At 46.1% G+C, this 23,530-nt stretch overlaps 2 protein-coding genes and 1 pseudogene across 2 annotated transcripts; 1 reads left to right on the forward strand and 2 right to left on the reverse strand.

Annotated features, from left to right (window-relative positions):
- Nucleotides 1-1,580: 1,580 nt before the first annotated feature.
- On the reverse strand, nt 1,581-5,363 carry LOC114004769 (signal-regulatory protein beta-1-like). Its single transcript, XM_027765978.1, has 2 exons — nt 4,999-5,363; nt 1,581-2,119 (listed from the first exon to the last, which is right to left on the reverse strand). The coding sequence occupies exons 1-2, from the start codon at nt 5,321-5,323 to the stop codon at nt 2,013-2,015; spliced, it is 432 nt and encodes a 143-aa protein (XP_027621779.1). The 5' UTR covers nt 5,324-5,363; the 3' UTR covers nt 1,581-2,012.
- Nucleotides 5,364-6,752: 1,389 nt separating this feature from the next.
- Nucleotides 6,753-22,165, reverse strand: LOC102492791 (signal-regulatory protein beta-1). The gene is made up of 4 exons (XM_027765977.1): nt 22,001-22,165; nt 12,693-13,043; nt 7,650-7,970; nt 6,753-7,127 (listed from the first exon to the last, which is right to left on the reverse strand). Exons 1-4 carry the CDS (start codon nt 22,071-22,073, stop codon nt 6,775-6,777), a joined length of 1,098 nt encoding a protein of 365 aa, XP_027621778.1. The 5' UTR covers nt 22,074-22,165; the 3' UTR covers nt 6,753-6,774.
- On the forward strand, nt 17,454-18,994 carry LOC102489858 (serum response factor-binding protein 1 pseudogene; annotated as a pseudogene).
- Nucleotides 22,166-23,530: the final 1,365 nt, after the last annotated feature.

Raw genomic sequence — 23,530 nt, forward strand, 5'->3', positions numbered from 1 at the left:
CTATTTAACAGAGGGCTGTATACGTAGGAATCACCTAAGATCTGGGAAACAACAATACAACAAGAAGTCATAACAAATTCAAAAGCATCAATAACTTGAAAACAAAAAAGAACAACGAAAAAAATTTCTCCTGAGAAAATATGGAAAAAGTGCAATATGAAAAGGTCTTTAAAAAGGATATACTTGGCTTCTTTAAATACACAAAGAAAGAAAAGTAAATTGTTTAACCGTGTACATGGAACAAAAACAGGTAGTTATAAAGCAAGAACAGGCAGACATAAAATAAGAGCATGCACATAGGAAAAACAACTAATCAGGAACTTTGAAAACAAAAACATAATTAAAGCTAAATTTAAAATGTTACGCAGATAAGTTGATTAGCTGACTCTCCATAATAAAACAGTAAATGAGTGAGCTGAGTTATGAGGTGAGAGAAATTTCCCAGGTACAGCACATAGGACCATAGCAAAGCAATGCATAGTACTTTGAAACACACCAGTACCTAATGATTTAATGAGTAGACATGCTGAAATAGGAAAAAAATAAAACCACGAAATACTTCAGAAAGTTCAGCTTAGCCAAAGAGTTTTATCAATATTAATATCTGAAGAAAATATATACACAAACAAATGAAACCAGAAGATTTGTAACAAACAATATGACAGTGTCATATGAAGGTCACAAAAATGATTTTTCCCCGTTGATTATGGAGATCACTTTCCAGGGGTCCAGTGGCCACCACCACATGTGCGATCCTGCACAGTGTGCAAAGGAAAGATTATGTGTTTAAAATACCATTTATGGGACAAAGAAATGGGTTATTATCTGTGGATGATAACGTGTATAGTATCCCCTCCTGGACTGGTGAGAAATGTATTCATGTTGGAACATCCACTTTACAAGCGAAGTGACACGTGATTGAATGTGTAAAAGAAACTAAAATAAAATTAAATAAAAAATACCAATGTTAATAAGTCTTCATAAAAATGATTAATCAGATTAAAAGTTTGAGAGAGAGCTAGTAATATTTTATTGAAGACGTTTATGGGAGGTGCTTTTAATAAAATGATATTGAACTCAGACTAGTAAGAAAGAAGAGAATAAAAGACAGATACGTTGGGGGGAAAGATAAATATCAGTTGACTGATATTTTCAGAAATTTGCTGTGATGGAAACAGAGAAACTGGTTGGGGGCTCCAGCATTGGTCTGGGAACACATGATACTGGCTGGGACCAGGGGCAGTGGTGGGGGTGAGAAGTGTGTAGATTATGACATAGCTGAGGAAAAACTCTCTCTCTAAAAAACAAACAAACAAACAAACCAACAAAAATATTTACCAGCTCACCACTGGACATAAGGATTTCAAAGGCAGAATTTGATAGAGGGTATAAAACAGAGTCAAGGATGAAGCCAGAGCTTTGGCCTGTCACAGCATTGGTACCATGAGCCACAGGGCTGGGAAGACCGAAGGATCAGAGAACTAGTTCTCTCATCATAGGTGGAGGAGGAAAAATTTGTTACGGTGTGAGGAGAAGGCCCTTCAGCAAACTAAAAAGTGAATACTATTATTCTGAGCAACTGGGATGTAGGTTCACTTGTATTATTAAGAGGCAACAGAGATGGAGAGCCTTAACAGGGCCAGGTGTTGGGGGAGACAGAAATCTGAAAGACAGGCCAACTCCTGAGAGCACTGACTAGAACGTGTGCTTGTGGCCAATTCCAGGAGGTTGGCTGAGAGCTAGGCTGATGTGATATCCTGGTCTTGATCCCCACAATCAAGGGAGGTGTCCTGGGTTGGTCCTCAGCGCTATGCCCAGGGCTCGGCTCAGGTTCATGGATGAAGATCCAGCTCTGGGGCATCAAGGACTGTGTGATGGGTTCACAGGAGCTGAGGGCCGTCAGATGTCCTGGCAGGGGAGGTGCTTGGCAGAGTCCAGAGAAGCTTCTTGAAGTCTTCACTATTGCTGAGACCTTGAGCCCTTGGCACCCCTACCCCACCCACAACTTACAGTCAGTCCTTCCACTTCCTGTGGACATAGATGGCAGAGACACTGACCACCAGCAGCACCTTGGGGACCAGGAGGAGAACTATGAAAATGGAACTAGGTGACTCTGTACCTGGAATTCAAGAGAAAGGAGCTGTTAGTGCAGGTGACCTGGGACTCTGTTCCACGAGGCCTCCGCATACTCCATCTGAGGCTATCTGGGGTCATCACAATAGCGAAGTTTTAAAACCAGCATCCTTCTCTGGTTCCAACCCATCATAGAAGGAGAGTGAAGAGGCTTCTAGTTCTCACCCATTCTGTCTCAGGCTAAGGTGAGGAGGATATGATGGTGTGGGTTCACAGGGCAAGTGAAAGAAGGAGACAGGAGAGTGAGAATTGAAGGACACATGAGGGTGGAGGTAGAGATCAGAATGATGGAGGTCATTTTCCAAGGAAGGCCAACAGCCTCTAGAAAATAGAAAAGGTGAGGAACTAAGTCTCCACTAGAGACTCCAGAAGAAAGACAGCTCTGTCCACTGACTTTAGACTCTGGGCTTCCGGAACTATTAGATGATCAATGTGTATTGTTAAAGCCGCTGTGTATGACAGACAGCTCATCATAGCAGCAGTAGGAACCCCACACAGGGAGGCAGGACTATTATCAATAACAGACAGAATCTCTAGTGCTTTACTTCTCTGGGAGATAAGCAAAACAGGAATGAAAAACTACTCTATAGTGACTGAATGGTGAAGGGAGAAGGAAAAAGAAGGGGAGAAGAACATTTGGGTTCTTAAAAGGCAAAGAAATCAAAGATATGAAGACTCAGACCTTTCCACCACCTTTAAAGCAAAGCAATCAACAAACAAACCCAAACTCAATGTACCTGGATGATGCTGTACTGACAGAGAGGAAGTCCGTTAAGGGGAAATATTGTAAGACACCTTCATGCCATAAAACAGATAAAAAAATTCCACAGAGAGCACAGCCATCACAATTTGTCCACTATAATCTAAATAAGCTAAATAGCTCTAAAGGATTAAACATCTGAGCTCTGATTTTGAAAGCTCCAAAACGATTTCTTAAGGTCCAAAAATTTTCATCCCCCCCCCAAAAAAAATCTAGGCATTTAGAGATGAAATAAACCCAAATATGGTACTCCCACAAAAGCTATTAAGTGAATTTGGGAATATTTAAATGCATATTCCAGTTTAGATGATACAAAGGAATTATTGTTAATTTTATTCACTGTGAAAGTGTTACTAGTTTTATTTTTAAAAATGTCCTTAATCTTTTGACATCTCATTACCAATTCCACTTGTGTCTGGACATTCGCACATGGCCACGCTAGTGGTGGATGTGATCATGCACTTGTATTCATCTTCTTATGAGGGAAATTGGGAAATTGTTCTCCCTCTCTTCCTGCTTTTACTCAGCAAGCAGGCGGGGACATGGGCACATCAGTCACCCAGTTTGACTCAGCCGATGAGGCCGTCACCATAGGATATGCTGGGAGGAACCAGGCCTTTGAGAAGTCTCCTGGAGTAGAGACCCTCTCCTACTGGTATTTGAGGAGGCATAATTCATGTTTGAGGCATAGAAAGGTCAATTCTGGCCAAATGAAGGTCTTTGTAGCAATGGTCAGCAGAGAATGAATATTTCTCTAATGAACACATGTTGCTTGTAGGCTGGTGGTGACCCTGTCCTCAAGGACTTTGGGCTGCCCTCTTTATTTTAGACCTATTACCTGGTCTAATGACAGGAAGTCTTCAACCACCACACACCCCACCCACACACACCCCATGCTCAGTTCCTGGTTTGTTTGTTTGTTTGTTTTCCCTGTAAACCTCCGAACTCACAGGACAGTGGCAGCAGCAAAGGAGGCCATCCATGAATTGAAATTCACACACGGTCAATATGCAGAGAGCACATGAGATGACTGTTGGTCAATGCTCACAAATCAGGAGGCAAAGGAGGCCCATGAAGTGACCATGCAGAGACACCAGAGTGCCTGCTCCAGACTCAACTCATGTCCTCAGGTGTCTCTTTCCACATGTCAAACAGTAGATCCTAGAGGCTGCTGGGGTGAGGTTACAGGTGCACATAGGAAAGTCCAGGCTGGAGCAGAGACCAGGCAGAGGTTAGAAAGGAGGAGAGGGAGGCAGGTGGGCTGAGGAGGAATCCTGAATACAACAACTGAGAGGTGAAAGAGGCAAGAGTAGGACACTGTGCAGAGTGGTCCCCCTTCCTTGAATATACATTTGTAAAAGATTTACAAAGATGTCTACCCAGCATGACTCTTGGAGTGAGAGATTTGGAGGATGGGAAGTTCATTTTAAATTCTACTTAATATTGGTGCCAGCAAGGTTGAATGGCAGTAAGATGGCTGAATCCCATTTGGCTGACTGCAAGGTTCAAGTCTTGAGCCGGGCAATTTGAGGGACATGCTGGGTACGTACGCTTGCATGGCCAAATATCAAGAGGAAAGTGGAGGAGAAGAGACTGTGGTGTGATCATCCCTCTCGAGAGGTGCAATCTCCCATTCTCTCGCTTTCTCTCTATTTCTCTCTCTCTATCTCACCAGGAAGTACAAGAGCCCTATAGCAAATTTAAAAATAAATTCTACTTAATATTTATAAATTTCTAGAGTATTTTGTAATAAATATAAACTATTACTTTTAATAAATAATTTAAGATAAATTTTAGACTGGCTCCAAAGTGCAGCAATAATTAATTGTTCAAGAGACTCTGAATCCCATATAAGGACAACAGTTCTAATCCTTGGCCTGGTTACCAGCAGCACTCTGGGATGTGCAATTGACAAAGATATTATGGGCTGAAGCACAGGAGGAAGGGGATCTCTGCATGTCTAGACCGTGTGGAGGATATTCATCTCCCTCTCTTGGTTTTGCACGTCAAGGGGCATGGACACAAACTCTATCATATAAAGACAAGTTTTTTCAAGGAAAAGATGAATATTAAAATGATCTTGGTCAATTAGAGAGAGCCCTCACCCGGGGCGGCATCTGGATTCGGCTCCTTCTGGTGGGCAGAGACCTTGAGCGTATGGCTTCTGCTGACCGCAGGCTGCCCGTCATGCTCCACCTGGCAGGTGAGCACCACGCCCTCCCTGTGGGCAGACGAGTTCACCAGGAGCCAGCTGGTCAGGTTATAGGTCCCATCCTTGTTCTCTGTGAGGGTCGAGGCTATTTCTGTTCTGGACACCTTTCCATTCTCCAGCCAGGTCAGCTGTAGGCTCCGGGGGTAGAACTTCTCCACATGGCAGGTAACATTCACCTGGTTCCCTGCCGCCATCATGGGGTGCTGGGTGACCTCCATGGTGGGAGGAACTGAAAAGGCACGGGACAGAGCTCTGACCTCACGGCACAGACGCACGACAGGGAAGGGGCTCCATAACTCGGCTCCCACCACCACAGCCAGGACGCTAACATTTCTCTAATGAACACATGTTGCTTGTAGGCTGGTGGTGACCCTGTCCTCAAGGACTTTGGGCTGCCCTCTTTATTTTAGACCTATTACCTGGTCTAATGACAGGAAGTCTTCAACCACCACACACCCCACCCACACACACCCCATGCTCAGTTCCTGGTTTGTTTGTTTGTTTGTTTTCCCTGTAAACCTCCGAACTCACAGGACAGTGGCAGCAGCAAAGGAGGCCATCCATGAATTGAAATTCACACACGGTCAATATGCAGAGAGCACATGAGATGACTGTTGGTCAATGCTCACAAATCAGGAGGCAAAGGAGGCCCATGAAGTGACCATGCAGAGACACCAGAGTGCCTGCTCCAGACTCAACTCATGTCCTCAGGTGTCTCTTTCCACATGTCAAACAGTAGATCCTAGAGGCTGCTGGGGTGAGGTTACAGGTGCACATAGGAAAGTCCAGGCTGGAGCAGAGACCAGGCAGAGGGTAGAAAGGAGGAGAGGGAGGCAGGTGGGCTGAGGAGGAATCCTGAATACAACAACTGAGAGGTGAAAGAGGCAAGAGTAGGACACTGTGCAGAGTGGTCCCCCTTCCTTGAATATACATTTGTAAAAGATTTACAAAGATGTCTACCCAGCATGACTCTTGGAGTGAGAGATTTGGAGGATGGGAAGTTCATTTTAAATTCTACTTAATATTGGTGCCAGCAAGGTTGAATGGCAGTAAGATGGCTGAATCCCATTTGGCTGACTGCAAGGTTCAAGTCTTGAGCCGGGCAATTTGAGGGACATGCTGGGTACGTACGCTTGCATGGCCAAATATCAAGAGGAAAGTGGAGGAGAAGAGACTGTGGTGTGATCATCCCTCTTGAGAGGTGCAATCTCCCATTCTCTCGCTTTCTCTCTATTTCTCTCTCTCTATCTCACCAGGAAGTACAAGAGCCCTATAGCAAATTTAAAAATAAATTCTACTTAATATTTATAAATTTCTAGAGTATTTTGTAATAAATATAAACTATTACTTTTAATAAATAATTTAAGATAAATTTTAGACTGGCTCCAAAGTGCAGCAATAATTAATTGTTCAAGAGACTCTGAATCCCATATAAGGACAACAGTTCTAATCCTTGGCCTGGTTACCAGCAGCACTCTGGGATGTGCAATTGACAAAGATATTATGGGCTGAAGCACAGGAGGAAGGGGATCTCTGCATGTCTAGACCGTGTGGAGGATATTCATCTCCCTCTCTTGGTTTTGCACGTCAAGGGGCATGGACACAAACTCTATCATATAAAGACAAGTTTTTTCAAGGAAAAGATGAATATTAAAATGATCTTGGTCAATTAGAGAGAGCCCTCACCCGGGGCGGCATCTGGATTCGGCTCCTTCTGGTGGGCAGAGACCTTGAGCGTATGGCTTCTGCTGACCGCAGGCTGCCCGTCATGCTCCACCTGGCAGGTGAGCACCACGCCCTCCCTGTGGGCAGACGAGTTCACCAGGAGCCAGCTGGTCAGGTTATAGGTCCCATCCTTGTTCTCTGTGAGGGTCGAGGCTATTTCTGTTCTGGACACGTTTCCATTCTCCAGCCAGGTCAGCTGTAGGCTCCGGGGGTAGAACTTCTCCACATGGCAGGTAACATTCACCTGGTTCCCTGCTGCCATCATGGGGTGCTGGGTGACCTCCATGGTGGGTGGAACTGAAACGGCCCAGGACAGAGCTCTGACCTCACGGCACAGACGCACGACAGGAAAGGGGCTCCATAACTTACCACAGCCAGGGCACCACCCAGGACAGGGCCAGGCATGCGGCTGATGCTCAGACCCTGAGGGGATTGCTTGTGTGTGAATAAGATCACTGAGCACGATGCCCAGCACACAGTAGGTGCTCAAGGTCTGCTAGCTCCTGTTAGGGTAATACTGAAGTCAATGGGCACAACCCCTGCATGCAGGTGGAACATAATAACTGCAGCAAAATATTAGATGAAACCACGGAGCACAATCAGTGCTCTCTAACTGTTCTTACTGGGAAAATAAAGGAAGCTTCTAGCATGGTGCTTGGCCCATGGGATGGAAATGAGGGTAATAAGCAGCATAGCCGGGGCATGACGGGTGGCAGGGCTGTAGGAAGGAGATTCCAGGCTATTCAGCCCTGGAGTAAAAGCCAGGGGGGAGCAGGATGGCCGCCAGGGTGGGCTGAGGCTGGGTTGAGGGTCATCTACCTCGGATGATCTCAGACAGGTTGGCGGTCCCACGGAGAGGTGGGCCCCCCTGCAGGGTGACATGGGCCACCTCGCAGATGATCTGAGAATGCACGTCCCTGGGGGCCAGCATCACATTGACCGTGCTGGAGACGCTGTAGGAGACGCTTTCTCCTGCGGGGTCCACGGTGGTCTGGACGTCTGAGAGCTCATTTCCGTTTTTGTACCATCGCAGGGAGATGTCGCTAGGGGAGAAGCCATGGGACTCGCAGGTGAAGCTCACCGTGTGCGCAGGCGTGGCCCTCGCCGCGGGGCCTGATACCACAGGTGTAGAGGGCTTGGCTACAAAGGAGCATTCATGAATAGGAGTCGTGACTGCCATGACCTTCACCAACTGCAGGGTGACACTGCTAAGGTCCTCCCTGTATATTATTCAGGAATCCCTCTAATAATACAGTGTGGGGGCAGAGGCCCGACCTCCCTCACTGTACATAGCAAGACATGAGGATTCTAGAGGTGAGCAGACCTGCCTGTGAGCAGACAATGGGGAAGGACAGGCCCGATTCCATGCCAGGCCTGAGTACCAAAGCTCTTCTCTGCTCCAGGGAATTCCCTTCTCAGCACAGGAACTAAGTACTGATGGGTCTCGCTCTCTGTAGTAACTGTTCCTGGCTCATGTTCCTGACACCTTTTCCTCCTTGGAGACAGTGATTCTCAAACTGAATACAGGGTATTCACCGGGCACTGCCAGAAACCTGGACTCAGGCTGGGCAGCCCAGAGAGGTGTGGCCGAGGCCCTGATCTGTGAAATGAACAGCAGGCACCCCTCCCTTCTCAGGGCTGCCGTGAAGCTGGCATGAAACAAATGCAAGCCTTTCGGTTTTGGAGAAAACACAGAAGATGCTTCACAAACATGGGAAAAATGGATCTGTCTTGAAGCCAAACTTCATTTATATCCTGAGCACTCCCTTCAGGTGTTTATAAATTTACTTCTTACTTTTCATTCTTCCCACAAATATTGCAGTAGCATCTAATTTATGCCAAGTTCTGAACGTGAAAGGAAGCTATGTGTCTTGAATTTGGATTCTTTTTTCAAAAAGTTTTGGCTGCAACAGAAAGGTAACTAGATGCTGAAAAAGCCAAAGGGGGTTAACTTCTCCACTGTTTTTCAATTACAAGAGGCACAGACACAGGCCCGCTGAGAGGCAGAGCACTTCCTGGGTCCTTCCTGTGCAGACATGGGTGAATCAGAGAATGAGGTGGTTCCTTCCTATGGACAGAACCTAAAGGCTGGCTCCAAATTGCTAACTCTTGCTCCGTACAGTCTTAAGTGTCCCCAGGCAGCAGACAGCACAAGTGTTGGCAGCTGGCTCCATGGCTTAGTGGTCAAGGGAAGCATATCACACGTTGCCAACCACGGGGTTCAAGTCCAGGCCCCTGGTGGCTTGCGAACATGCTGGGCATGTGCCAGTGTGCCCGGATTCCCAATAGGATGGAGAAGTGGAGGAGAAAAGATGATCACACCCCCATTGCAGGGTGTTTTCTCCCTCTTCCTCTTTCTCTTTTTCTCCCTGGCACGTGCATGAGCTGTCTGGTAGAAAAAAAAAAAGTTTATTCTACTCTGCTCAGTTCTTATGGCCTACTCTTGCTCTGTGGAGGCATCCTTGCAAAGCCACTGGGACCTCCACAGAGCTGTCCCCCCACATGCTATTCTGAGGCACACACACCTGAGGGGTGGATGTCAAGTCCCAGCACTGTGGGAACCACCTTCGCCAAAGGAAAAATGCAGCTTTTCCTCTGAGTCCCAAGTGTGTCTACCTCAGGGATACTCAGCCCTGACTGTATCTCGGAATCTTCCAGAGTAACTAAAAACTCCAGGTGTCTAGGCCCATGTCAGTTAACTCTAAATTTCAAGGATGCAATCTGAGTCAGAGGACTTTCTTTCTCTGTTTTTTTTGGAGACGTTTTTGCTATAGGGAGCGTGCACTCACCAGAAAGACAGAGACAGAGAGAGAGAGAGAGAGAGAGAGAGAGAAATCAACCCCCAGGGTGGATGGCCACACCGCAATCCCTTTTCCTCCATTCTCTTCTTGGGATCTTGGGCACGTATGCACACACGCTTGGTGTGAGTTTAAGCCACCAGGTCTGGGACTTGAACTGCAGTTGACTACATGGGAGTCCAGCGACATAGCCATTATGCCAACTGATGGTTCCAGAGTCTAGAAACTTCCAAAGTTATCCATGGGATTTAACAAATAGCTGGGGTCAAATCCCCTGAGCTCATCCCAACCCACTTATACCTCTGCCTGGGAAGAAAAGGTGACAAGTCCTAGGTCACATGACTTGGGTTTAGCAAAGCTCACATTTACGGAACATTTGCCATGTGCCAGGTATCGCCCTAAGCGTTTTAGAGTACATAACTGCCCAGTCCCTGCTTGACCCTGTGATAAGGGGTCATCATTGACAGGGCAGGACCCCAGGTCTACTGTGTGGAGTGCCCGCCCTTTCTGAGGTCCCAGGGCTAAGAGGTGGCAGAGCCAGGATGTGGGTCAGGCAACTGGCTTGAGCCCGTGTCATCCTATGACCCTGCTAACTCAGTACTAACCATCACCCCCCACCCAACCCCAGGGCTTCATGTGTACCCCTCGGGCCTCCCAGAACCCCAAACAGTGGCCATGATCACCATTTCGCAGAGGAGAAAATAGAACTTCAGAGAGCCAAGACTTGTTCCTGGCTTTGAGATAACAGCCCCATCACTTCCTGGGGGTCTATCCTCTCACCATGTGTCCTGCTAACATTCTGGAAAGATTGAACAACTGACTCCATTCAATAAATGGAGAAACTGAGCCTCAGCAAAGGGAACTGGGTCACCCAAGGTCACACAACCTTAAATCACACCTCAGTTCGGGGACGCTTACACTGTGAGGGGAGATGTACAGAGAGCACCTGAAATCCTTTCCACTCTCCTGTAGGAGTTCACGAATATCACCATCTTACAGACGAGAAAATGGAGGCTGAGTAACAAAGGCACAGTCTCCCTTCCCCAGGTGCATCCCAGTGTGCATCTTGTGTCCCCAGGCTTTACTGTCTGTCAACAGAGCTGGTTACTCATCTTCTCAATCCCAACACTGGCCATGACCTCTCCTCTTCCCTTTGGGATTCTTTTTTTTTTGGAGAGGTTTTTGCTATAGGGCGCGTGCGCTCGCCAGACAGACAGAGAGAGACATAGAGACAGAAAGCGAGAAATCACCCCCCAGGGGGGATGGTCATGCCGCAATCCGTTCTCCTCCATTCTCCTCTCGGGATCTTGGGCATGCACACACACGTGCCTGGCGTGAGTTTTAAGCCACCGGGTCTGGGACACAAACCGCGGTCGACTACGTGGGAGTCCAGTGACATAGCCATTACATTAACTGCTGGTTCCCTTCCCTTTGGGATTCTTGACTACAACCAATTCTAGAGAGGAGCCATCCTCTTGGGTACCCAGGCTGGTTACCTGGTAACCATAAAAAGAATTCGCTAACTCCCTGATGACTTAAGGGAAGAGTGTGAACTCCTGCTCATAGGGCCCCACTCGTCCTGTATGGACAGTGCATCTCCTGGTCTTAGTCCTCGGCACTGTGAATGCACCGTGCGCGTTTCTGCTCTGTGGACTCTGCTCAGAAAGGGCTCTAGATGCTCAGCTGCTGGGACAGATGCAGGGTTTTCCTGATCTGGGGAGGTAAGGCCAGCCCCACCTACAGCCGAACTATTGTTTTTTCTCCTCTAGTTGCTGCAGAACTAAACAATAAGATTTTGGAAGGCTGGGGCTTCAGTCCACATGTTGACAAGTGCAGTGGGCATTGCAGAGCCTGGGGCTGTGGGTCAGGCTGGTGGGGTCCAGGCCTTGGCTCCCCTCCCTCCAAAAGTCTGATCCTCTGTCTGAGTCTCTGTGTCCTCATCTGAAAACTGGTGACAGACGGCTCCTCTTTCTGCACTGGTAGGAGGGGGAAAGGTTATGATGAAGGTACAGCATCGGCCACTGCAACTCCCGGCCCCTCCCACCTCCCTCCTGCCTCATTCAGGGTGTCACTGTGGCTGAGGGCCTGACAGGGAGGACTGAGCACCCTGTGGGAGGAATCAGAGCTGAGTCATGCCCAAGCTCTTGTGGTCTCTTGGCTTCAACCTGTCTGTAAATGGGGGTCGGGATGCAAGTGTCTAAAGGCCCCTCATGCACTGACACCTCAGGACCCAGGAGTTGGAAAGGGGGTCCTGGGCTTCTGGCAGGAAACCAACCTGAATATCCCGTGTGCCTTGAGTGGGGGAACCCCTAGTCACCCACATGGGAATGAACCCCTTCTCTGAAGTAGGGGACATCCTGACATGACCCAGCCCTGCTCTGAGCTGTGGGAGTGGTCTCTGAATGACACAAGAGACCACAGCAACCCTCTGACTCCTAGCAGCACTCTCAGATTAAACTTGGATCTCAAGCCTCTTAGGAGTTTCTTCTCAGCAAGATGTTTGTGAAGATGAAATAAAAATACCCTCCAATCTCCTAGCCCTAGAAAGTCCTCCTGGCAGGGAAGGGCAGGTCAGCACAGAGGAGCAGAGCTCAGCCTCCCCGTGCCCTCCTGTTCCCAGCAGTCCCAGAGGAGATGACACCTAGTCGGCTCTCAGATCTTGTTCATAGAGAGGAGATATGGCACTGCGAGGGGACCCACTCTCTGGGGGAAGAGGGGACCCACTCTCTGGGGGCAGCAGAGAGGTCTGGCCTCTGACTGGGCAAATCACTCAAACCGTCAGCTCCCATCTGTGCAACCGAAGGGCTAGGCCAGATGGGAAAGGCTAGGGCTGTGGAGCCAGGGAGGCTGGGGGGCCCAGATTGCCTGCCATTCCCTGCCCTGGGCCTTGAGCACCCAGCACGGCCTCTCCTGGCCTCCAGCCTAATTATAGATGGGGTGACATCAGACCATGGAAATAAGCAACCAGAACTCCCTGATTCTTAGAGGTTACTCAAAAAAGGAGGGCTGTTACTGACCTATTGTCACACAGGAGGGGACAAAGGAGGCCCCTCGCCATACTCACCACGCACAGACAGCTCAGTGCCTCGTCCAGACTTAAACTCCACGTCCACTACAGACCCTTTCTTATACTTCACACAGTAGTATGTGCCGGCGTCTGCAGGGGTGACGTTGCTGATGCGGATGGAAAAGTCCATGTTGTTTATTTTTGTGGTGTCTGCCACGGGTGTTACCCCAAGGAAGTGGCCTCCTCGGGAACTGTAGATCAACTGTTGGTCTGGCTTTTCCCCTTTCAACCACTCGATGGGACCCACAGGGAGCAGAGAGGTCAGGGTGCAGTGCAGAGTGGCCGACTCTCCAGCTGCGACCGACACTACCGTGTCAGGCTGAATCACCTGCAGCTCATCTGCCACTCCTGGAGGGAACACGAAGCAGCTATTGGTCATCCTCATGGATCCTGTATGTTTTTTCAAGTCTTTATCAACAACTTTCAATGACCAAGCGCACAACCACAATAGGCCGTGAGCTCAGAAACTGCCTGTGTTATCTCATTTAACCCTTGTGAACCTGTGACGTAAGATGATAACAAATTGGGAAACTGAGGCACAATAAGGTGAAATGAAACAGAAGAGGGTGTGTTGAGTGCCTGAACCCTTGTTGGCTGTCATGCTTCATTAAACATTTGTGTCTCTGGGGACCAGCAGTTGGCATAATAGCTATATCGCTGGACTCCCCTGTAGTCAACCATGGTTCGAGTCCCGGACCCGGTGGCTTAAACTCAGGCTAGGTGGGTGTGCATGCGTGCCCAAGATTCTGAGAGGAGAATGAAGAAGGGACTGTGACATGGCCATCTCCCATTGGGGGTGATTTCTTGCTTTCTGTCTCTCTCTGTCTTTCTGGCAAGCGCACGTGCCCTATAGCAAAAACCTCTCTAAAAGATAAATAAAATAAAATAAAGCAAAGTAAAATAAAATAACACATTTGTGTCTCTGTACTGTCTGGCCACATGGTGTGGCACTTTCGGCACCATTGTCTTCAGTGGGACCTTGTGACTCTGCCTGACCCCTGAGTAGAGAGCAGAGCGATGGATATGGATGAGGGACACGCCCTGAACTGCAGGAGCCTCCACACACCAGCGTGCCTCTCCCAGAGATCCCCAAGGCTCATGAGGGGGTCTGCTTATTGGACCAAATTCTTAAGGGACAATGAAATACAGAGCCCCCAACACTTAATGTACTTGTAACTTTAATAAGGAAGAAAACGGTGTTTTGAGCGGCTAGGATCTTTTCCCTGCAGAATAATCATGTTACATTAGTTTTTAAAATTGTATGACAAATTACTACCAACATATTGTCTTAAAAGAAGGAAATTTTATTATTTTATGTTATGGAAGTAAGAAATCCAAAATTGGTGTTATTAGGGACAATCAAGGGAAAAACTAAACAAGAAAAGAAATCAGACAGAGCTAGAGAATAAAGTGATGACTACTAGGAGTGGAGAGAAGGGAAGAAATAGAAAGATGTAGGTCACAGTTCCAAGTGGCAGGTATGAGGATGCGCACGTGAGAACTAGAGTCATGAGTATTCTATTGTGTTTGGCATTTTTTCCAAACAGAGTGCATTTTAGGTCATCTCTTCCTTCTCACACACACAAACACACACACACACACACACACACACACACACACATACAAAGGGTAACCATGTGAAAATATGTTAATTTGCCTGACAAGAAACCATTTCAATCTACAGATGGATATCAAAGCACCATGTTGTACACCTTGAAGAAATATAATTTTAAAGTGTCCTACACCTTAAATATATGCAATCTATTGGTCATCAGGAAAGGCATGATGTATTTTTCTAGGCAAAATGGTGTCATGACTTGGGACCAGCAGTTAGTGTAATGGCTATGTCACTGAACTCCCCTGTAGTTGACCGCAGTTTGAGCTCCGTACCCGGTGGCTTAAACTCACGCTGGGCGCATGTGCGTGCATGCCCAAGATCCTGAGAAGAGAATGGAGGAGAAGGCATTGTGGTGTGGCCATCCCCCCTGGCGGGGGGGTTATTTCTTGTTTTCTCTCTCTCCGTCTCTGTCTTTCTGGTGAGCCCCCGCGCCCTATAGCAAAAACCTCTCAAAAAAAAAAAAAAGTGTCATGACTTTCCTGATGACTCAATATAAGCAGAGGAATGTGTCTTCTAGAGGCTTCAGTGTTTGCCTTTCCAGATTCTAGAGGCTGCCCACATTCTTTTCTGTGATTCTCATCCTTCCATTTCTATGACCTCTTGCTTCATTGTCACATGCCCTCCTCTAACTTTGAATCTCCTTCCTGTTTCTCATAAGGACCCCAGGGACATGTTGGGCCCACAGCCATACTAGACCAAGGCCTTAAAGCTACCATCTCAACATGCTCATTGAGCTAAAGAAAAATGTGAACAAAGAATTAAAGCAAATAGGAGAACAATGCATTGACAGGATGAGAACATCAACAAAGAGAGAAGTTATAGAAAGGAATCAAACAGGGGCCAGCAGGTGGCGTGGTGGTTCACAATGCTGGACTCCCACATGGCTGACCACAGTTCAAGTCCTGGACCAGGCAGCTTGCTTTCTCTCTCTCTCTCTCTCTCTCTCTTTTTCTTCCTCTATCTCTCACTCTGTCCCTCTCGGGTCAAATTAAAGTAAATAAATAAATAAAGTTAAATAAAAATAATTCTAAAAAAAAAGGGACTCAGATACTTAGGCACTCAATAGTGTCTAATGTACTGAACAAATGCCAGATCTAACAAGCATGATTCCTAGCAGATTTAATAATAAAACACAAAAACAAGCAATAAAACAAATGGGAACAAATTATATATGCAAACATATAATGTTATAAATCAATGATAAAGGTTAATTTGTTGGGAAAGTCATGACATATTTTTCTATGCAAAAAAGTGTCATGAATTTCCAGACAACCCAACAGATAAATTGTGTGCGTGTGTGTATATATATATATATATATATATGTATGTATATTAAAGTTTTATGCATGATCTAATTGGACATCCAAAATTTATGTGCTAAATTTGCATAGTAAACATTTTTGTAACAAAAATTACCAAAAGAGTGCTGACTGGCTTTTGTGCCTCAACACCATAACTTTAACATTTACAAAATACACAAACTGACACAACTTTAATCAACCCTGGGATCTAATTCTCCATGTGCCTGAGAATCTCACTGAATCAGAGCCTGTGCTCCTGTAATCTGGAGAAGGTATCTAATATAAACTAGAGGAAAAATAGGTTTGCCTCACTTTAACTGTAGCGTTGTCTAAATTTCCCAAAGTGATAGTACCAATTGCCCTAAAATGTTCCATATTGAGCATAGATGCTGAAATGTAATAAATAATAAATTAACCTAAAAGTAAGTTTTAGCCATCTGTGACTTGTCTTGATAAGCAAACCCCATAAATCTTAAGACAGTTAAAATGATCCAATGTAGGCTACAACAGGGCCTTGTAGAGTTAAAATAATGTTAAATGTAAAATGTAAAGAGGTGATTATCCCACTGCTTTCTCATTTATGGCCCAATTCAGTTGGTTCTTAAATCTGGAAGAAAATATAGAGCACTTGTCTATCCACTCACGTAGCTATAAAAGAACACCACAGACGATATTCTACAAACCATAAAAGTGTGTTTGGCTCATAGTTCTGGAGTCTGGGGCCACCAAAGCATGGTTCCAACATTTAGGTGGGCTTTGGTGCTGCATCATCCCATGGCAGAAGGGGAAGTGAGCACGCGACATCAACAGAAGAGAATAGACCACACTCATCCTATAGAACTTCCCATGCAATGCCTCCCTAGGACACTGAAGTCTATTGTAAGGAAATCATTTCTACGGAAAAAGCCAGAAACGGAATTACCCAAAGAGATGACTTGGTGAAAAAATAAAAGTAATTTGCATATAGGCAGAGAGCAGAAGAACTTAGGAAAAGAAAACCACAGACTCTCTCCCCCATATTCCACCCTCCCCCACACCCACTGGCAGAAGCTACATAAAACTCCTGGGCTACAGCCAGGTCCGCAGACATTTGAGAAGGGGATTGGTTAAACCTGGGAACTCTGGAGTTGCAATGCCTGAGCTCACACCACAGCTCTGTTACTACTGAGGAACTTGGGGCTCCTTCTGCTTGTTTCCTACTCTGTAAGGTGGGAGTGACATGAGTGTTCACCTTGGATATGATGACCAAGTGGGATAAGAGCTGTGGGCATTGCCAGCGTCCTGGCACATAGTGAGTGTTCAAGAAATTGAAAAGCCATTGTTCAGTAGGTGTCCTGAGTCATGGAGCCCCCAACAGACATTAGGAGATAAAGATACGGATATGGATGTTGATATGAAGAAGGATGTAGAGATGGATGTGATTGTAGATATAGACAATATAGGCAGGAGTCTCTGCACGTTTTGTCCCTGCCTTTCCTCATCCTTATTCTGCATGGAAGAAGGAATTCCAAGATTGCAATGCATGAGAGATCTGCTTGGAGAGAAAACCCATTTTACCAAAGAGAGGGTATGCTTACGTGGAGAGCTTGGAGTAGGGTAAGGGAAGTAGAAAAGGAGTGAGGCTGGCTTAGACCAGAGAAAACTGAACTTATTTTGAATGCTCACTTCATGGAGACTGAAAACTCATATGAAGGGAATAGTAAGAAAACCTTTTTTTAAAAAATCCCATGCACCGTATTCATGCTGCAAAAAAACCATGGTGTACACTGTTAAGATGTAAGTGATTAAACGTAATTTTTTTTTTAAAGTGTGTGTTGAGGAGATCTTCCTCCACCTACCATGGCTCAGCCAGCCCCTCTGAACCTCAGTAACAAGGTTGTGAAGATGAGAAAAGAGGGGAAGATAATCTGGGCTTTGGTTATCTGAAAACTTGTCAGAAGTGTCGGGAGACTGAAGTCAAAAAAGGGTACCAAAGATGCACCGTTAAAAAGACAAAGCTGGGCTCAACAATTGCTGGAAGAAATCCATGCCATGAAGGAATGAAAACCTGATGTCGTAACTAAATCTGCACTTGGTGGTAACATCAACTTGGAAGAAATCTGTAAAAAGCCAGCTTCTACCACAGCTGAAAGAGCAACCGCCAGAGTAGCCACACATCCTTGTCTAAAGAAAAAAACAGATGCCCTGAAAGGTGCTGCCCAAGCCTTTAAAGATGCAAGGCAGAATGCTCCTGAGGTTGAGTCATTAAAGAATACTTTAGAAGAAAATCGTTCTAAAGCTGCTTGGTGTTCAAGTGGTGGAGCAAGTAAACCCCAGCATGAAGGAGCTGTTGTCAGTGAGCACATAGTGAGAGGAGTCGAAGTACTGGCAAAGAAACCAATCAACAGTCCAAAAGAGAAAGTGGCCGAGATGGGATGTGGACCCAATTCTCCATCAGAGTCTTCAGAAAAGGATTTTGTAGTGCCCTCTGAACCCCAAAAGACACCTGAAACACCTTCTAACACCAAAACAAAACATTAAGTAAAACCAAAAACAAAAAGGGGGGGAAGTCTGATAACTCATTTGATGATAACAGTGATAGTGAAGAAGAATTAGATAAAGAGAAGGAGTATTTTGATGATAGTACAAAAGAAAGGTTTTTTGTCTGTTTGTTTTTAGAGAGGTTTTTGTTATAGGGCATGTGCACTCACCAGAGAGACAGAAAGCAAGAAATCACCCCCCGGGGGCGGCGAGTGGGGAATGGCTACACTGCAATCCCTTCTCCTCCATTCTCCTCTTGGGATCTTGGGCACGCACGCACATGCGCCCAGCATGAGTTTAAGCCACCGGCAGTCAACTACATGGAATTTCAGAGACATAGCCATTATGCCAGCTGCTGGTCCCCAGAAGAAAGGTTTTACAAGCAGTCTTCCATGTCTGAGGACAGTGACAGTGGCAATGACTTCTTCATTGGAAAAGTCAGATGAACATGAAAAAAGGAAAATAGTGACCATTCTTCAGTTAAGGAACAAAAAGCCCTCCAGAAAGTGTTACTCAAAGAAGACACACACGGAGCCCTTTGGGATACAAGAAATGACACAAGCAAGTCAACTCCAGAAGCCAGGAAGTTAGAATCCATGTTTTCCCACTCCTTAGCTGGATCTAAAAGCTCTAGAAGAGATCACAGAGAACAGCCTCCAAAAAAAAAACAAGGCTCTGGATTTTCCACAAAATGAACCTCAGGTGAAGGATGGATTTAATAGGAGCACACAGAGACGACTTGAAAATCCAAAGCAGCCATGCAGCTGCCCCTTCATCCCTCATGGGAAGCAAGCAAGAGGCAGAAAGAACAGCAGTCTGCGATGTTTCAGGGGAAAAAATTACATTTGATGATTGACTAGTGCCTCTTTTTTATGAGTTTTCCATCTAAAAATTATTTTCCTTTCTTTTTCTACTCCCCCCCGCCCCCGCCACTATCCTGTTATTTAAACTTGTGTTTGAAGTCTCTTTGGAGGGGTTGTAGGTTGGTTTTGTCTTTTATTAAAAAAAAAAATTAGTTTTTTTTGAGAGTTTTTTTGTTATAGGGCACATGTGCTTGCTGGAGAAACAGAAAGAGAGAAATCACCCCCCCGGGGGGATGGCCACATTACAATCCCTTTTTCTCCATTCTCTTCTCAAGATCTTTAGCACAGACAACACATCCAGCATGGGTTGCAGGCCTCCAGGTCTGGGACTCAAACTGCCATCAGCCATGTCAGAGTCCAGCAATGTAGCCATTCTTCCATCTGCTGGTCCTCAGGTTATTTTTACATAAGCGTTTTATGAATTAAGTTCATACTTAAAATGACTTTTTTAATGATATGCCCAAGACTGTGTTTTCTACAAACAAAGTTTGGGACGGTAGAGATTTCGGATTCTCTCACTTATTCTATCATGAATGGATTTCACTGGCTCAGCCGTGTTTTTTACCTTGAAGATAACTGTCAGGACATACTCAGGGCCAGCCCTGGTAGCACAGTGTCAGCGCAGAGCTCTGCTGTGCTGCTCTTAGGCCGGGAGGCCCTAGGGTCGCCTCCTGAGGTCTCCCTGTGCACAGCAGGTGCACTCATGCCTGGGATCCCAGCTAGCTAAGGTGGGGTTGGAATCACAGTGGGCAAACCCTGTTCGCAGTGCCCTCGATCTCTTTCTTTGAAGAAATTGACAAATGTTAAAATACATATATATATATATATATTTAAAATAATGGAAAACTGTGAGAGATAATAGCTATTTAAAGTAGATCACCTTTTTAAAAAGTTACTTTCATTAGCAAAGCTAAAATAGTAACCTATTGTGAGTATATAAACAGTAAAAGTAAAGTATAAAAAGTGTGTGTTTGCATATGTGTGTGTGCATGCTAAGCCAGCACACATACAGACATACACACACACATATATGTGTTTTATTACAAATATATTAAAAAAATTAAATGAATGAAAAAATAAAATAAAATAAATAATTATATTACAAAAATATAAAATAGCATGTTCTTTTTAAATTGATTTTAATCAGAGAGGAACAGAGTGAGAGAGAGAGAGGGAAAGTGAAAAAGCAAGCTGCCAGATCCAGGACTCGAACTGTGGTCAGCCATGTGGGAGTCCAGTGTCCTTAACCATCATGCCACCTGCTGGCCCCTAAAATAGCACGTTCTATTATGTCAGTATACAGGTTGTTCAAGGGAGGAAATGAAATTATAATACACATTAAAATCCCAGTAAAAGACATGGCTGTGTGTATGAAAGGTATTTTACAGAAATTAGAAAAGTTTGTGAGCACACAGAGTTTAAGCTCTGGTCATTTCTAAGTGACAGGATGGGCAATGATTGTCCTTTGTTACTCTGAATTTTCTGATTTTCCTGACCTGAATCTTTCACTGAGAATTTAGTAGTGCAGCAAGGTTAAAAGAATAAAGTCTGGAGTTGGAATGAATTCAATTCCATCTGAAAGTTCCTCCTTTGACTCAGTTTCCCCATATACCAATGAGGAGTAAGAGTAGCAGTAGTCCCAAAGAGACATGGTGAGCATTAGATTTGCTAATAGGTCCGAAGTGCTAAAATAAGTCACTGCCTCAGTGGGAGGGCTCAGTAACTGCTCCTGGTGTTATTTGGGTACAGTGTTATGTGCAACACGGATAATTTAACAAGTGTGATCCCTGTCCACTAGGATCTCTGAAGTGGCGTCAGAGCAGGACCAAGTGGAGAGCAGTGGGGTGAGGGAGGCGGGGGACGGGGAGCTGAATCTCAGGCCTGAGACCATGGGGTCGGCTCCATGGCTGGAGAAGGGGGTGAGGACAGGCAGCCTTTCCGGGAGCTGTGAGCACCGTCTCTCTCAGGCTGCCCCAGGAAAGTTCCTTCAATCCTGCCTGATCTGGGTATAAGGGTAAGTAGATTGTCCGTGAAAAGTCAATAGGACCAGACTGTTACAGGAATCTGTTGAGAGCTAAACTGTGTACCCACAACATAAACTTGTCGAAGCATTAACCCCAGTGACTGTATATGTAGACAGGGTTAAGAGATGTCATCAGGGTGAACCTTAACCCAATGATCCTGAAGCCCTTATAAGGAGAACCAATTAGGACACAGACATACACAGAGGGAAGATCATGTGAAGACACAAGGAGAAGGTGGCCAGCTGCACACCAAGGACAGAGGCCACAGAACAAAGCAGACTTTCTCCAGCTTGACCTTGGATTTCAGGCCACCAGAAATGAGAAACAAAATGCTTCCTGTTTCAGCCATCTGGTCTGTGCTGCTGTGTTATGGCGGCCCAGGTCACCCAGTACAGGACGCAGTACCAGCAGAAGGTGTGGAACTTCTCTTAGAGGAGGCCGCAGAGGAATGGGTGGGAAGACACCATAGGGCAGACAGGATTAGGGGGACAGAGGGCAGAGTGAGGAGCCACATGGAGGAAAGATAGTGGCTGACAGGGCCCCGGGAAGCACTAACTCCTCTCCAACTCAAGCAGGCACCATTTCTGACTCCACGTCCTTGGGGTGGTGACCAGAGTACACTGGGCTTGGAGTCAGAGCCAAGTCAGGTATCTCTGAGCTCACTCTGCACCCTTGGGCAAGTCATCTTGCCTTAAACTTGTAAGGATTTTAATGACTTCTCTGAAAAGTGCTTCTTCAACAGGAACATTACCAAGATGTAAGTAAGTGCTGTTATTGTTGAAAGCAACATTGATTTGATGCCTCCAGAACTTGCTAGGGGTGAGGGATCCACAGAGAAAACACTCGAGTCCCTTATAATATACCCTGAGGTAATGCCAGCCCTTGGGAATCCTGTGTTTGTCTGAAGCTCCCGACTGTTCAGAGTCAGGGTAGGCCCCTGGGGCAGAGAGAAGGGACTCTACCTCTAGGTGACACTTACCTGTGAGTCCCAGCATTAGCATCAGCAACAGGAAAGGAGGAGCAGGGTGGGGCCACCAGGTAGGGACAGGCATTCTGAAGAGCTAAGGAGCCTGTCTGGTCTAGGAGTCTGTACTAGGAGAGTCTACACTGTACTCTGCAGAGAGAAGAAAAGCTCTGCCTCATGTGATGCAATCGGAAGTGGCTGTGATGGTGTGGGATATAACTTGCAGCTAAATAAAAACCAGCTAGAACTGGTTTCAAGGGGTGGAGGTTTGTTATTGCAATCCCACAGGCCCACCCACTGGAAGTCATGGTTCTTCCCTGTATAAGGCCTGTGCTCACTGCACTGATCCTGTCACCCCATCTTATAGTCTTGATACTCCTCTACTGGGGAGCCCCAAATCAAGGAGGTTCTGTGGTCATAGCTGTGCCCTAGCTCCTCTTGCTAAACTAGCCTCAACGAGAGCTGCTCAGCTGTAGTCATGAAGAAAGTTTCCCAGGACCTGTGGACATTGGAGAAGAGCAAGATCTGCTCCCCTTTCCAACCCTTTGCACACAGTACTGGCAAAATTTAGCCCCAGTGCAGTCTACTGTGGATCTGAGAACTTGTATGTGTGGACACCTAGCAAGGAATTGTTTTCTGATTTCTTTCAGGAGAGAAAGTGGATTTAGAGAAATAAATATATGTCATGTGGGGCCAGGTGGATATTATAGATTATAGAGAAGGGATAGAGTTATAATTGGGGAAAACATGGTGGGCAAGTTTCTGGGACAAGGGGCGGGACAGTGATGTCAGTCTCAGTACTCTTGGTACTGCAGGGATTGCACCTACTCCATTCACCGTTGGGTGTAGATGAGAGCTGAGGAGACAGAAAGGGCGAGTGCTCTGATCTCACTGCTGTGCTGAACTGCTGAGCAAGTCTCTAGACCCTTCTAGGCTCAGCTTCGTCATCTCTAACTTGGAGATAACAAGTTTCTCCCTGTAGTGTTTTAATGGAGATGAAAGGAGATAGTGACTACAACAACCCTGGAAACCCACTAGGTTGGTATTGAGACTCCAGGTTCCAGAAGAAGAGACTCAAGTATTGCTGAGGTAGACCCCCCACTTCTTAGAGCCAGTTGCTTGTGGCTGGCTTTCTCTCAGCTCTGTGGACCTCTTGGGACCCAGCTCATAGGGTGCCCCTGGACCTTCCCTGCCACACTCAAATGAGTCACTACCTCGGGGATCTTCTGCATCTACTTTTTGTTTATCTATGGAGGTGGAAGCCATTCTCCATAAAGATTGGTTGTGTCATCAGGTTTAGCTGCCAGAGGTGTGTGTGCTTTTCTACACACCCCTTGGTGTGAGTGACTGGAGCTGGGTAGGGCAGAGCATGGGATGCAACCTTCCAGTTCAGATCTGGACCACACTAAGATGTGAACCCAGCACCCCTCTTTCTGAAAATTCCCCGTCACCATTCCCCTGCCTGGCCAAAGTATGGACCTTTGGGATTTCTTTTACCCTTATCAAACTCATATCCTTAGATCCCTATCAGCAGGAGAATCAGAA

Source organism: Tupaia chinensis, unplaced genomic scaffold, assembly GCF_000334495.1.
Source record: "Tupaia chinensis unplaced genomic scaffold, TupChi_1.0 Scaffold140086_1, whole genome shotgun sequence".
NCBI lineage: Eukaryota > Metazoa > Chordata > Mammalia > Scandentia > Tupaiidae > Tupaia > Tupaia belangeri.

Excerpts from the sequence above, each read along its gene's own strand:
- LOC114004769 (XM_027765978.1), bottom strand. The coding sequence starts at position 5,323 with ATGGAGGTCACCCAGCACCCCATGATGGCGGCAGGGAACCAGGTGAAT. Across the intron at positions 2,120-4,998 it reads GAATCCAGATGCCGCCCCGG|GTACAGAGTCACCTAGTTCC; the intron begins GTGAGGGCTCTC and ends CTTGAATTCCAG.
- LOC102492791 (XM_027765977.1), bottom strand. The coding sequence starts at position 22,073 with ATGCCTGTCCCTACCTGGTGGCCCCACCCTGCTCCTCCTTTCCTGTTG. Across the intron at positions 13,044-22,000 it reads GCTAATGCTGGGACTCACAG|GAGTGGCAGATGAGCTGCAG; the intron begins GTAAGTGTCACC and ends TGTTCCCTCCAG. Across the intron at positions 7,128-7,649 it reads CCTGTCTGAGATCATCCGAG|TTCCACCCACCATGGAGGTC; the intron begins GTAGATGACCCT and ends GGGCCGTTTCAG.